We start from the raw sequence: 15,742 nt of genomic DNA, 5'->3' as shown, positions 1-15,742 counted from the left end.
TGTGTATGTGCCTGTTGTTGTTGCCGTGACGTATATGAATGCAATCTGATGATGAGCTATGGCTTGTACATGCTACAGCGGTGCAGTAATAACCCATGAATCATGGCAGGACCTCAGCTTGACAGCCAGCAGCCTCATAAAACAAACAAGCAGCAACATCTTCAGATACACACGTGCATAAAGTACCATACAGAGGATGTACACACATGGGCTCTTTTTAAAACTACATATTTTTTAGAAGTGAAGTTAATTTTTTAAGCATGTAAAACATGGATGCAACTCAACCCTTAAATGCGCCTGATAAAAGTATGTCTACAAAAAGGACCTGTTCAGGCAGCGGCTGTTGCTCAGTGGCAGAGTCAGTTGTCTCTCAAAAAGAAGGTTGGGGGTTTAATCTCCAGCTCCTGCAGCTACATGCCCGATGTGCCCTTGGAAAAAACACCTAGTTCCTGCTCCCATTCAAAGCCCTCTATTCGCTTACCAAACATGGCTCTTTCTAACCTGAACTTCATCATCCAGGTCTACACTCCCAACTACGATCTGCCAATGGTGTCTGATCCAACGTTCACAACATAACTTTAATTAGACTCTTCTGCTCTGTCGCCCCCTAGTGATGGAAAAAGCTTCCTAACTCAATCTCCAGAGTCTGTGTGCACCTTTAAGAAAAAGCTAAAGACCCAGCTCTTTAATGTATCACGCACCTCTAGATATTGATGATGACGATGATGTTCTTGTGTGATAATGAAGACAAAAAAATTACTTAAGAATAGTTTTGATGCTGATTAGTGCTCTGAAGAACAGCTGTCGATGTTGTGCTCTGCCTCTGTTCACTTCCTGTTCGCACCTGTTTGTCCGACTGTACTAAGCCGTTCGTTTGCACTCACTGATGTTGTTTCCTCCTCTCTAAATCCTTGCTCGTGTTCCTATTTTCTGATATACTTCAATTTGGAATAAAGCAGTTGCTAAATTATGGAATTGTGGACTAAATATTAAAAAAAAAATAAAACACAAAGAACTTCACCCACCCATTACTGCTTTCTTTGACAACAACCTAGACTGACTCACTGGGTTCAGTGGCTGACAGTAATCAGTAATGGCCATGGACCGATGATGGTGTGCAAACATGACAAAGTCCAAAGTTGATCTAATGTTGCCCTTCCAGCTTGCAAATTTTCCTGCATATGTTAAACAGGCCCAAATCGCTTGTCTTGTTACTTTCTTGCCTGCATTTTGCATTTTAATCTTATTTGTTTTTCTGGAGAGAGCTGCTCTGCCAAGCTCTGCATATACAGTACCAACTCACATTAGATGCAAAAACACACGACACAAAGACACAGACACACACGCACACACACATTTGTCCTGCTTTGCATATACTCAGTCTAGGACACAGTCAATCAATCAGTATTACATTTCCCTCATTGTCCTTCATGCCCATGCAGCCTATTTTACCCACCTAAACACACAGACACACACACACACACACACACACACACACACACACACACACACATACACACACGCACATGTGGTTACGCTGCAAGGCAAACACACTAAACATAGAATCAGGCTATTACCAGAGCTGATCAAAAACAGCAATGCAAATAGGTGAATAGACACAATTGATAAAAATAAAAGCAATAACACTCATGGAATCTGCGCCATTCACATTTATATGCTTTTTTTTTTTTTTTTGGTTGTTATTTTTTCAATAGGAATTGGAAAATCCCTCAAAGCTGTGATGTGAAACATTCTCAGCATTGTACTCCTGCCCTCCTGATATTGCTTCAGAATGGTGGATCCGAGCTCCTTTAAAAAAAACAACAAAAAATACAAACAAACCTCTAAAAGGAAGAATGTGTAACTTTTTGATCCAGTAGATGCCGCCCTTGAGCACAAGCATGAAACCAAAACAAACAACAAACTGCTGTTTGGCGACAACATCGGCACTCTGAAGCCTCCGCTCTCCTTCAGCGACACACCTCCGTTCCCTCTACACTCGAGTTCACACAAAGGAGTTATTAAAGCACCATAATCAAGCACCATTAAGGGCACGCGGTGGACAAAATTGTCTTTTGCTCTAGCAGAGTGATGTTAGCACACTTTGGCTAGCTTATAGCTTTATCTTGCAAATAAATCGACACAGAATGACCGTGATCTAAACACACTTATGTGACATCCAAATAAGCAGCTTGTTTGTTATTCCTCTTTTCTGTAGTTCTTGACTAAAACAGCTTTATATGTAAGGTTTTCTAGTCCACGTAAACGTCATGTAAACACGGCTCAGACAACCGTACAGCTGGTGAAACTCTGGCTTCTTCCTCATTGTAGACAATCATCACTCAGAGAGACATTTACAGAGGATATACTTGATTTTGGCTGTATTTATGTGTAAGTTGTGTATGTTGCACAATCTTTCACACATCTAATTCAGCATCTTTAAGACTAGCTTATTGCTAATGCTGACCCAAATTTATTTGACTTCATAACTATAGATACCTGAAAAGTTATTGGCGAGAAACTGCACACTCACTGAAGAAAAGTGGACAGGGACTACTTTTAAAAAATGAATCCTGTTGTTGTCCCTCCAAGAAACCCCTGATGTAGAGCCAAGTCTAACCTAGCTAACAATGCAATGGTCAACCTCAAGTAGCTGAAGAGGGTGGTTAAGTTAATACAGACTCAATCTCTGGAGAAGACAGTGGAATTACCTGAGCTGTGTTCACCTTCGGGCGTGGTCATAAACCATTAACTACTTCAATTGTTGTTGTTTTTTCAAATACGCTATATATGGTAGGGCTGATTCCACCATCGACTATAAACATAAATGTGTCTGCAAACTGATTCAAATGGTCAATAGTTCAACTATCAACTATTAAAAACACATTCAAAATTGAGTGTTTGAAAATACTCTATATTGTTCTCTCCAAACAAAGCTGTGTAGGAGGAAGAAGTTTGTGGCAGAGTGGCTGAGGCTAAGAACAAGAGGATGGCGAACGTTAGAAAAAGAGAGAGTGGCCAAGCAAAAAGCAGAGTTAAAATCCCTGTAGATATTATTAAGAACAGATTGTTGCACAACATTTAACTGTCCTTATCAGTGTCATCATCATCTCATGTTCAGCAGCTTAACCAGGTTCAGAAAGTCTTCTAACCCCAGTTATGTCTCAGGTTTGCAGACAAATAAATAAAGAAATCCTTCCGAGTAACAACAGTGGACTCTTTTCTCGTTAGCCTTGACGTTAGCCTTTGCACCTTCTGCCTGTCAATAGACGCACTTTGTCTAATATTGGTAGGCATAACAGCACTCTAATCTTACGACATTGCAGTTGCACACATACACCTTTAGCAGGAGCCAAAAGCACATAAACAAATGTCTGTGTTTGTTTAAATAGTTTTTACGATTTGTTTGGACAGTGATGAAAAAAGTCCAGCGCTCAGATTTGGACAGTCTTTGTTTTTTTAACAGACCACAGGCCTGATAGTTATGGGGCTTAATCTTTTTTAAATGAATAGATAGCATCTGTGTGTGTTTGTGTGTGTGTTACTACGACTCTCTGGTTGTTTGGATTTATACCTGAGGGTGACTGCAACTGAAAGATTGTACATCGGTGCTCACACTCTTCCATGTGTCTTTACATACGGGTATTCACGAGTGTGTGTGTGAACATAGGTGTGTATGCATGTCGAGGTCATCCGTCATTCTTCTGAATGGGATTTGCGCACAATAAACCTGTAGCCGAGCCCGGCAATGGAGATGGAGTGCACTGTCAGCCGGCCAGGATTTATGGAGGCCGATTCAGCTGATGGGTGCTGGGAAAGCCGGTCTGATAAAGAGTGATTAATCGCCTTTACATCTCGCTTTACATCCTGCTTTACTCCCGCCTCAAACGAGATTAAATGCACTCATAATTATTCCAGAACAAATCCCAAACCCACATACTTTCACTTACAGGTGGGATCTCTTCATTTTCCATACAATGCAGGTATAAGGAGTGCAGAGAAAAGGTAATAAGCACACCTGTGCAAGTGCAGTGTGTATCTACGTGTTAATGACACCTGAGATACACTGAAGGAATATTTGTGCCATGAGATAGAAATATATACCTTGCATGGCGAGTATAACTGCATCCAGTCCAGCTATGGCCCTGATACATACTTGTGCAATGGTTTGTCTACGCACCCTGCACACTAATGCTTATTGGAAGTGAGATTTCTAATTATTATATATTATATATATTATTATATTGCCAGTTTCACAGTATTCCTGTAGCTAATTCTATGCAATCCAGCAGACCAATCACAGGGCTCGGAGTCAGCTCATTCCAACCTGTAGTTCAATTTGAGGAGATGCATATCAGGCTACTCATACAGACTCCTGTCTGGGTTTAAGAGTTAAGTGAACCGATGGTGGTAACTACAGCATAAAGTTGATGCAGCGGTATAAATGAGACTACAATAAGAGAAATATAATGTTATACAGTATACGCCTTACAAACTTCTTTTGGGGGTTAAAAGAACTGAATGCATGAGCATCCTTATAATAGCAGGACTGCTAAACTTTTTTTAAGGGAGTTTAGGAGGATGGAGAACCAATGTAAAACCAAAGACTATATTGGTATTTGTGTATGTGCTGTTTTAATAATATTTATAAAAGGCAAGATGTATGCATGAGCATTATAACACAACTAACACACACACACACACACACACACACACACACACAAAGGGTCACACACATTCTCATGGATGAAGGATCCACAGTCAGTGGAGCAGGGAAATCTGTGACACCAGTGTTTGGAGTGGGTCATCTGAGGCAGCTTTGCGGTTGGTGGATTGAGGGATAGATGGCGGGATGGAGGGACGGAGGCGGAAAAGCAGGGAGAGAGGGAGGGAGAAATAAAAGAGATGGATGGCCTCTCTGTGGCAGGACGGTTATTTAGAGGAGTGCTGTAAAGCTGTCTGCGAGTGAACAGATTTCAGACTAATGAGCAAAAAGGAGAGCAGTTAAGGAGAGCGGACAGTCTCAGCACTTCTAGCAAATGAAACCAAGCTGCCACTTCAGAAGGCACGCACACACGCACAAACAATAACCCCCCCCCCCCCCCCCCCCCCAAACATATACACACACACACACACACACACACACACACACAAACACCTAAATGTATACTAAATAACTCTGTACATCTGTCTAAGGGTTTTTCCATAGCACGGGTGATCTTTCATAAACCACATGAAAAAAAAGAGAAGAGGAAATGAAGACTAAGAAGCATGAATAAATGTTACTGTGTGATTCTTTACCTGCATAAAACTCAGGACCGTAAACAGCGCCAACCACTGGATTCAGCTTCCAGCCTGCACAGGACACACACACACACACACACACACACACACACACACACACACACACACACACACACACACACACACACACACACACACACACACACACACACACACACACACACACACACACACACACACACACACACACACACACACAAAGAGGGGGCATGTTAGCATAGCTAAATAAACTGATATCTGCCTGGAGTTCAAAAAATGTTCACAGACAAACCATTATCTATTTTATATTGGTATTTAAGCTATAGCAATGTCTGTGTCTGTTCTTTCCCTTCAACAATCTTCCTCCTAGCTTGAAGATAAAATGTCATTTTGTGTTGATGTGGAGGCTCTGTCATCATTTGTGACTACTGATTAAATGCTGTATTTTTTCGTCTTTTTTTTATTATTCAAACCTTTATTGAACCAGGAAGAGAAATTAGAGAAGAGATTAAAATCTATTTTTTCAAGAGTGTCCTGGACAAAACAAGCAGCGGTTTCATCGGGGGCCGTGAGTTTTCAAACATGGCGGTCTCCGTACGCCTTTCCTGTCAGATTTACACGTGCTGAACTTCACCATCAAATAGGCAATAGCTAATGTGCAATCTCCAGCTGGAGAGGAAACAGAAACAGGGCATCTACAGTAGGTCAAAAACTGTGCTGATTTGCACCTATTTGTTCCTGACACTCACTTGTGTTGCATGATATTTGGACACGGACATACATAGCTTTAAAAGAAGTCAACTGCTTAAAAGGAGTCAACGCTGACTATTTAATCTCCAGTGATCTGACTTTAATTACAAATTAACCAATAAGCTAAAAGATGCGACAGCAGGATGATACCAACTATGAGGACAAGTGGAAAGAGAAAGGCTTTTATTCCACACATCCAAATCTAAATATATGTATTTTGCTCACCACTTTTTTTTTTATCTCTATGTTCTTACTTGTATTAGAAACTGTAGGTCTGTGACACAATTTTAGAGACGTGACCTTCAAGATGACGAGGAGCTCTTGAATCTTTGATTATTGTGTCACCTTGTTCAGTCGCTTTTTGTTTTTTTTCTTGCTGTTTTTGGATACATTTCTTAAAGTCTTGGAACCCAGGGAGAAGTATTTATCACAATTATTATGGGACATGCTTGTGTAAATGTGCAGTCGTTAGAAAGCTTAATGTGTGTGCACTCCTCCAGTTCATTTTCAGTTTTTATTCTGCTGCGTTTCTGGTGTTTGGCAACAGTTTGCTCAACCAACGCTGAGGCCAATAGAGCTGATTGAACAAGGCTGAGAAAAAGAGAGAGATGAGGAAATTCACATGTATTTGTGTGATTGTGTGTGTGTGTGTGTGCGTGTGTGTGTGTGTGAGAGTGTATTTGTAGGTTTGTGTGTGTTTGTGCTTTAGGCCTGATGACAGTGACAAATGGAAAACCCTTCAGGGCTCATTCTCTCTTTCTCTGCACCCTCAAATAGTATGGAAGTGTGTGTGTGTGTGTGTGTGTGTGTGTGTGTGTGTGTGCGCCTTTGTGGAAGAGAGGTGCTGACCAGGTCTGGCCATTTAATTCCCTCCCTTGTTCATCCATCCCTTACCTCTCTTTCCTTCTTTTACTTTTAAGCGTCTCTGTCGTTCAAACACACCCTAAAGGCCCTCTTCTTCCCTGGCTCTCTCGGTATGAATGACTCCTGGCTCTTTTTATTGGCTCTATTCATTTACCCATGCACTCTCTCATCCATCTACCACATTCTCCTGCTCCATCTCCTTCAAATCCCTGCTTCATCTCCAACCCTCCTCTCTCTCCTTCTCTCTCTCTTTAACGCCCTTTTCCCTTTTTACCCTTTTAACGCCTCTCCATGCCGAGCGAGAAAACACTTCACTTTGCTATTTGCATGGTATTTCAAACCAAGCAACAGCCTCTTTGACAAATATTGGTTTCAATAACCAAATGTGAACAAGCATTTTTTGGGGTTGTTATTCTGGAACCTTCTCCCTTTCTTCCATTTATAGCGTTTGGTTTTCATTTCATTCATTCGCATTGGTGGACCTGACTCCTGCAGGTTGTAAGAGATGGAAATCATTCTTATTGCTTACCGTTTGTGTAAGGGTTCGGCACTTTTTTGTTGGTCATTACTCTGGCGGTGGCATTGTTGACCTGCCAGCAGACAGACACAAGTTATTATATGATGGATGAGGGTATACACACACATACACACACACACATAAACAAAGGCCTCAAGCAAAAACTGGGCATATCGGTAATTCACATAACATCAGCTCTCCATGCCATGCTGCTGCTGGATTCTTTCAGCAAAGAGGTGGCATGCAGTTAGTCAAAGGTCTGATGTTAAAACACATACTGTAAACACAACATCAGAGAAAACAAGTGAGGTCAAACTGATGCACAAAACACTGCACTCTGTAAAACCTGAAAAGTAACACAAGATGTCATTGCAGTTAAAATGTGAGCTTATCCCGACTACGGTAAGTACGACGTGAAGCGGCCCTGACTTCACACAGTTTGAAGAGCATTGTGGTCCAAGTGTTGCTGAAAGTGATCTCATCCTAAGGATGTTGTACAGAGTCACAAAAAACACAAAAGCCCTTTTCAGACTGCCATGACTTAGCTCAGCCGTCAACAAGTCTTTGTACGTTCATATTGATGTCCCTGTCTGTGAATTCACATTGCCTTTTGGCCTGCGCGGCATAGCTGGAGCGCCACATATACACAGTCAGACATGCACACACACACAGCACTGCACTCACCCACTGTCTCAGCTAAAAAAAAAAAGAAGTCTTGCCTCTGTAACGCCTCTGTTACTACCTCCATAGACGTGATGGGGGCGTCCCTCCATAATACCTCTGTGACATTCAGATTGGAGGTAAAATGTCACAGGGGCGTAAATATCACAGCTTGAAACGGCAGTCTAAATAGTGCTAATGAAAGCAAGAATTTGCATTGTGCAGCCTTGTCTTTAATTTGGATGATGGATCTCTTCGTTCAATCTGTACTTACAAAACAAACACGCTAATGTTGCCAGGAAGAAGTTGGCCTTAAAGGTTTTTCAGGAACTTGAGGGACAGATTCTTGTGGTTTCATATACAGTAAGCTGACAAATAAGTGGTTTTTATTTCACAGAAACTAGGCTAAAGCAAGTGAGAATATTTGTTGCCGGGGTGAAAATGTTACCAAAAAAAATCCTGATGCAAGACGATGGTGACATCTAAATGAGACTGGAAGGAATAAATTCTGAGTTCAAGAGTCTTTAATTAAAAGCCTCATTGCTGTCATTTCATGCACGATCCACAGACACAAAAAAAACGCAACACAATCGATGAAAAGCAAAGTACAATTCAAGATTTGTCGAAAAGAAAAAGACTGCATTGCCCACACTGTCCTTCTCTTTGTCACACACACTTACGGATCAAGGTTTCAGCATGCAGCGTTCAAGGTGCAGCAGGCAGGTTGGACAGAGGGAATAGAGTGGGGAAGAGAGGGAATGCAGGCTATGTCTGGCAGGCAGAGAAAGGACAGAGAGTCAGGGAGGAGGAGGAGGAGGGGAACAAAGGTGAGGAAGGACAGGAAAAGGAAGGCACCTCTATTTTGCGTCCCTCTACGATTGTACCATTTAGTTTCTCCCGCGCACGGTCAGCATCTGCACTCGTTTCAAATGTTACAAACCCAAAACCCTGCAGTGAGTGGGAGCCCAGGGTTGGAAATAAAGGGACAGCGGGGAAGGGAGGAGAGAGTCCGGAAATGCGGTAATGGAACAAATGAAGGAAAAGGAGAGAGAAGAAAGAGACACAAAGCTCTGATGAGAAACAGCTGCATGTCTAGATCTAGAAGCAGAAGCCACAGAGACACCAGGCTGGTTAGACAAACAGAGAAACAGAGCTGGAGTTAAAGTAAGGAAAGCTGGGAACACACAACAGACAATAGCACAGATTAGAATTAATAACCCTCTCATTGCTGTGTGTTTATTCAGTGTGTTGTGTGATTCATCCTAACAACAAAACCGTATTACTCCAGCAGACATTTTTTCCCTGACGTTAAATGCATGGTAGGAAGCTTTAGTGCTGTAATAATGTCACACTGTCTTCCAGGTTTTTCAGAATTACAAATCTGATAAAATGTTATTGTTATTGAACTCAGTCATTTACCCACAGATGGAAAGTTTGCAAAAGCTAAGGTTAGCATTTCACAAATTGCCAACTAACATTGAAGTTAGCTCGTTATGTTTTTCGCATTAGCTGGAAAATGGAACTTATGCGTCCTCTATACATTGACTTTATGTAACATGGACGTTGTCTCAATGACATCATTTGCTGGCTTTTAAAGCAATTTTGAATCCAAGTGACCGTGGTCACCATATTGGAAACACCTTCTCACAAACACATTTGGTCAAACCTGCAACAGGATGCAAGGTGGATCTATAGCAGGTCAACAGCTACAACTTACTAGCCTGTCACTAAATAACACCCTTAATCATCCATAATCTTTTCCTGAATAAGAATTAAACCCCTCATTCATTGTGCACCATTTAAGACATGAGCTTATCAGACTTTTGATTGATCAGATTTTTGAACCAGACTGCAAACATGTTTAGTTCTACTGTTGTGGGTGTTATTTGGTCTCCTGGAGATTGCTGCAGTTTTATGATCTTACACAATCGGCTTCATTTTTTTGACTCCGGAGGTTGCTGCTTGGTTTTTTATCATATAACATAATCATCATAATAATAATCATAACAGCCAAATAGGGATTGCACAATCCCATATGCTTGTAAGGCATCTTGAGATAACGCTCGTCATGAATTAGAGAAATTATGATAGATTGATTGACAATAACGTTTTACACCTGTAAACAATGGGTCATAAAACATGTTTTTAACTCCTTTCTACTATATGACACCAAACAGTAGAAACATTGATATCAACCACTTCGTACATTACATTTCCATTTGATTGTGCAACACAAGAATGCTAGTGTAAGTTGTGCAAAATTGGGCAGCCACTACGTTACCCAAATTATAGTTTTATCTTTAAGTATGGCCTGATATCCCTCTATATTTGTTTATTATTCATTGTCTGTTTTGTTGCTGATCAGTCAGGAAGCAAGTTACAAGAACTTGTCAGATATACCATTTGCATACCTGTAACAGAGTAGCAATGCATTATAAAAAATATGTCCAACCTGAACGTTACGTTAGAAGAAATTGATGATGAACACTTTGCTAAAACTGTATTCAAATGAATGACTAGACCTGACTGAATTAGTGGATTAAATCAAATCTGCCCACATACATACTGGAGTTCGCCACATCTATGTGTGTGTGTGTGTGTGTGTGTGTGTGTGTGTGTGTGTGTGTGTGTGTGTGTGTGTGTGTGTTTGTGCTGTAGGAAGACGTTTCTTTGCTGGTACATTCAGGACCCTGTGGGAGAGCCGATAAGTGCCATACAATTACAATCTCCATGGCATCAGTCAGCCGTGACTCTCTGAGGCCCCAGGACGCCGCTCGCTCTTGAGACCTTGTCTTTATCTTAGACTTGGGCCCTGGAAAAGGCAGTTCACTCAAGTAGCCCATATGCAGTAAAACATGCCTGCAAACCCTAAACTGCAAAGCCTCATCAGTCTATGTCGAGCTTAAAGTAGGCGGAGAGTAAAAGCTGAGAAATCCTCTCTGCCATCATTGATCACAGCCTGGTGAAGGGCTCTGTGTTAGATGTTTTAGTGTTGTTGATCTTACAGTGATCTAAACTGGGAGTTCTCAATTCATGAACTTGTAATAACATTGTTCATTTTATTGAGTCCTGTGGTAAGTGCAATAGTGTCCAAGGAACTGTTTCATTGCACCAAACTGATAAGGTCAAGTCGCAGAGATATCAGTTAGTCTACAGTACTACAGCTTTGGTTTGGGAACAATATAACTTGTCATTTGTCATGACTTGTTCGATACTTGAAGCTAGGTTGTATCACCAACTCTTCAAAAATGGGTGGTTCGTTCATTATTTCGGTAACTTTAAAACCCCAGGAACTTCCGCAATGTCAAAGGCTCCATCATCAAGTTATTGGTTATTTGAAAGAAACTTCTGTTCAGTATTCCAACGTTAAAGTAGTTACATAAACTGCCAGACTGCAAATGCACAGTGGCACAACAAATTCATATGGTTAGTGTTGGGCCAGTTTGGGGTCGGTATAATGTTTTATGTAGTTTTTAATCATTACGAGAAAATGAACACAGAAGGACTTGCAAATATAAATCGCTTTCACTGAGAAGGTGAATTTGCTGACAAGCAGAGGATGGTGAAGCTGCCAAAGACCTGAGAAGAACCATGGTGAGTGAAAAGGTACGGTAATATTGACAGATTTTGCGCAGATATGACTGTTTGAATGCGGAAGATGTGTTTGTATTTAACTGGAGCCATAATGTCCATTGGTGTTGGCATAGGAGAGGGACTCTTTCAAACTTAAAAAGCTAACTTGAAGATCCACATGGAAAGCAATGACGTTATGACTTTCTGCATGGATTTGTACTCTGTTCTGCCATTCGTGGTAAGACAGATATTACTCCTGACTTTCTGGGTAATAATGTAACCAGTTCGCAACCGTCGAACAGCAACCTACCCAGCTCACCGTTGGGCTGTTTCGATATGCTATTGCCAATGTCTTACAGCCTGCATAAGTCATATACAAAAATCTGGTCCAGCTTCTTGCTGAGTCACTCTCTGTTTCTCTTATTAGCTTCATCTATCATTTTCCTCTCCCATCTCTTAGCCTCAGCCATTATATCCAACATTAGAGATGGGCTACGTTGCTTTTTTTAGCCGAAGGCTCGTCTGTGAACTTGTGTCGGAAAGTCGTAAAGAACCACAGCCCACTGCCAAACTTGTGGACATGGGAGAGATGCCATTCTTTGTTGAAAGTAATTTAATTATAAGACATATTGTTGCTTTAATTTGTCTGTGTTTTGTACAAGACTTCAGTGTAGTATCTCATTCCCCTGGCTCAGCTGATGATGTTGTATCTGTTAACCCTCTAAGTAGTCTGTTGTTTGTATCTTTAAACAAAAACGGGAAAGTCTCTTGTGTTTGTGTCACACTGGAGATTCACCTGGGACTCGTTTTTCGAAAAGTAGGGTTCAGAAATGTGATGAATTAAAGTAATCAGTTTGATTCTCTGTCCGTTTCATTTGCAGTCAGAATCAGCTTTATGCACACAGAAAGAAACTTTATCATCTTAGTCAACTCCTCTCATTGTTTACACCTCAGTCTAATATTTTTTATTTGTTCAGACATTACTGTGTGGCCTCCTTTCTGGATGCTCCTGGTCTGCTTCACCCTTGTTGAGTTATGGTGAGGAGGCAGGGAGTGCACTCCATTTGATATGCCTGGCAGACCCGCCTTTTGGACGAACAGCCAGTCCCTTTAGCTTATGTATCCTGTGCAAGTCGTCGCCCTGTAATTGCTTTGCCAGATAATATGTGCGAACGGCAGCCTGTGCCGTGATCTTGTATGCATATACAGGATTCACTGCCTTCCTCTGGGCATAAATAACACATGGAGCTGCCCTTGAGAGGTGGAGCAGATAAAAAATACATTTAAAAATGGGAAGTGGGAGCGAAATTAATACTTCTGACATTTTGTTGCCATGTATAGGATAGTCACTGCTCCTCCTTCTAATGCAGATAGTCTGCTTTCTTTCCTTTATCGTGTGTGAAGAATTAGTGTTGTAGAGGATGGGACATGACCGGACCAGCACTGAATGTAAACAAGACCTGGTAAAGTGAAAAGAGTACTTAAGAGGCTGGAAACAGTGGATGGATTCTCTCAATATATACAAGGCAGGCAGCTAAATGTTATCTTGTCCACTAAAATCCATCTCTTTGTTGCCTTTTAATGATCATACTGAATCACACCATCTTACAGCCACAAACTTTACCACCAAATAACCAATACATGAATACTGTATTAAAAGGCAAAGAGAGAGATGTATTTTTTTTACATTTCTCAAATTTATTTTGGCTTAAAGGGCTAATGTGTAAGATGTCTATCAAATCAAATCATAAACTGACCTTACTATATCATCAGACATTAAGTCAATTAGTATTTACTTAATTTCAAAGTGGTGGCTTCTCTTACAACAATGCAGTAGCCAGTATGTCCTCCTTCCAAGATTAAATTCCAGTGCGGAAAGGTCAGTTTTTTTTTTCAACCAGAAAAGAAGGTTGTTTTATGTCACCCCCACTGGCTTTTGTGAACATCCCTCAGTTTGACAGGCAGAAGCGAGCAAGTAAACATGTTGAGATATCACTGATTCAACCTGACCTAAAAAGCCTTTTTTTTGCATTAACTGAACAGTTCATTTGGAATTGGTGCGCATCCAAAACCTACAAAATGTGACTCTTTTCAGACTGCTTTTAAAAACATTATTGGACATTGTTTTTTTGGGGGTGCATTCACACCTGAGCAGTTTGGTGTGTTTGAAACAAACTCTGGAGCACTTTTTTGGATGGTTTATTTGTTTTGGGCTGGTGTTTACGCTCAGATGAACTCTGGAGCCGACAAAAAAACCAAACTCTGGTCTGTTTCAACTAACAAGTGAAGTGAACCAAAAAGTGAGGCACTGTGGGCTGCATTTGGCTGTCTGTGAACCATATCAAATGGGTTTTTCTGAGCATGGCTAACGATAGAAATGCTAATGACACCAGCCTTTAGTCATCCTGGCAGGTTAACATTCACATGCCTGTGCTATATCTGCTCTGATTGATATGGTAGTTTTACCTAAAACAGCTAACTTATTTCTGTTTTTTGATTTTTTGGTCATAGTGCAGCTTTAGGCCAAATGGCAGTATCCACTAACTGGAGCTACAGCTCGTGGTAGTGTGGCTACGGTACACAACATAAGACAGGCTCTGATGCGCTTGACCTTATTACACCATATTGGCTTAACTGATGCTTGTGGGTTACCTCGATGCTGGTATTGTGGGGCAAAGGGTTGTGGCGAGTAAGCTGTTGTATTTGACCAGCTGTGAGTGAGAACATGTTGCAAAACTAATTATCATGATTGAAATTCACAGAGAAAATATTACACCTGCAACAAAGAGGCACAAATGTTTCACAGTTGCAATACACTTTATTGTATTTTATTTTTTAAATGATGCCTGTAAAGACTCTAAAAATAAAGATGCAATACAGATTCTTGTAGAGGTCAGACAGCTAACCAGATTGTCAGAAATATTATAAGTGATACGATTTATTGTTTGTCAGTATGTATGGCTGGCTGGTAGGGTGTATAAGCTGCCTGCAGGCATGTGTTACTGATGTGTACATAATTAGCTGCAAAGCCAGAGAGAGAAGTGAGGGGCTGCTGGAGAAATGGATGGCAAAGGAGGTATACATTCTGTTGGAAATCACATGTATGCAATGTGGACCGCTCATTAATGTAAGGTTACATAGCACTTACCTTGGAGCCTCGCTCGTTAAAAATAATCTCCACGTCTAAAATCTTGCCAAATTGCTGTGGAAGACAAGGAGGAGGGGGAAGGAAAGAAAGGGGGAAAAATAATTAGAAAACATGGCATCAAGTCCCTAAAATGAAAATCTGAGTGAAATTTAAGACTTGAAAAAAAGCACACACTCCCTCCTCCTCCTGATGAGTAAAAAGGTCAAGCAGTCAGTGCTCCGAATTAACAGACTCCTCTTCACCCGACAATGAGATTAATAAAATATCCATTTACTCCTAATGCTGTTTAATGCTGTGTTTGCTCTGTTGTGGTAATAAAGAGATGCATGTGTGCGTGTGTGTGTGTTGGAGGATAGGGCTGTGCAGTGTTAATGAACATTACAGCGGTGCATACGGACGCTATATCAGCGTAACGCCTCAGCACGCACCACTGATCTTAATGATGCCCATCATCTCGCTTTTCCTCGCCCCTTCTCAAGAAAAAAAAAAGAAAAAAAAGAAAGAAAGAGCAGAGCTGGAGTATTTTTAGTGGAGGCAAAGGCCTGCTCAGTGTAAACAGGAAATGCCTCGTAGAATGTATTTGAGCGTGTACGTGTGTGTATGGTGGCCGGGTTAATGATAATACATTTGTTTATCCGCTCACAATGAAGACCATCATAGTAATTACCTGCCAAGACCCTTTCTCAATAGTGTAAGCATGAACATTTGGTTCCTATAGGTTCTCCTCTGATCCAGCTCTTAATGGTCTTCATTGGCTCCATGCGTCATTTTAATTGGCTAATCACTGTAGATTACTGCTGAGTGAGACCAGCTCACTGATGTAGGTCCCTTTATACCGAGCCTCATCATGGGCTATACAGAAGAGACATAGGAATAAAGGGCATTGTCTCTGTAATGTTTATCTCACTGATTTATCACAGAGGGCTTCTCTGTCAACTTCAGGGTTT

The 15,742-nt window shown here is 41.0% G+C and overlaps 1 protein-coding gene across 8 annotated transcripts in view; it reads right to left on the bottom strand.

Moving 5' to 3' along the window:
• The window catches only part of rbfox3a (RNA binding fox-1 homolog 3a), a 499,685-nt gene that overhangs the window by 28,183 nt on the left and 455,760 nt on the right, over nucleotides 1–15,742 (bottom strand). For 7 of the 8 annotated variants that reach the window (XM_079372549.1, XM_079372546.1, XM_079372551.1 and 4 more), the window contains 4 exons: nucleotides 14,796–14,849; nucleotides 8,930–9,022; nucleotides 7,427–7,487; nucleotides 5,302–5,355 (listed from right to left, as the gene is read on the bottom strand). In XM_079372549.1, coding sequence (XP_079228675.1) covers nucleotides 5,302–5,355; nucleotides 7,427–7,487; nucleotides 8,930–9,022; nucleotides 14,796–14,849 — 262 coding nt within the window. The remainder of the gene's footprint in view (nucleotides 1–5,301; nucleotides 5,356–7,426; nucleotides 7,488–8,929; nucleotides 9,023–14,795; nucleotides 14,850–15,742) is intronic. The other variant, XM_079372552.1, reaches the window with a different exon arrangement.

The sequence above is a fragment of the Symphodus melops genome (genome assembly GCF_947650265.1).
Source record: "Symphodus melops genome assembly, chromosome: 21".
NCBI lineage: Eukaryota > Metazoa > Chordata > Actinopteri > Labriformes > Labridae > Symphodus > Symphodus melops.
The sequence above is the reverse complement of the archived record's forward strand: the minus strand, read 5'-3'. Positions and strand labels throughout refer to the sequence as shown.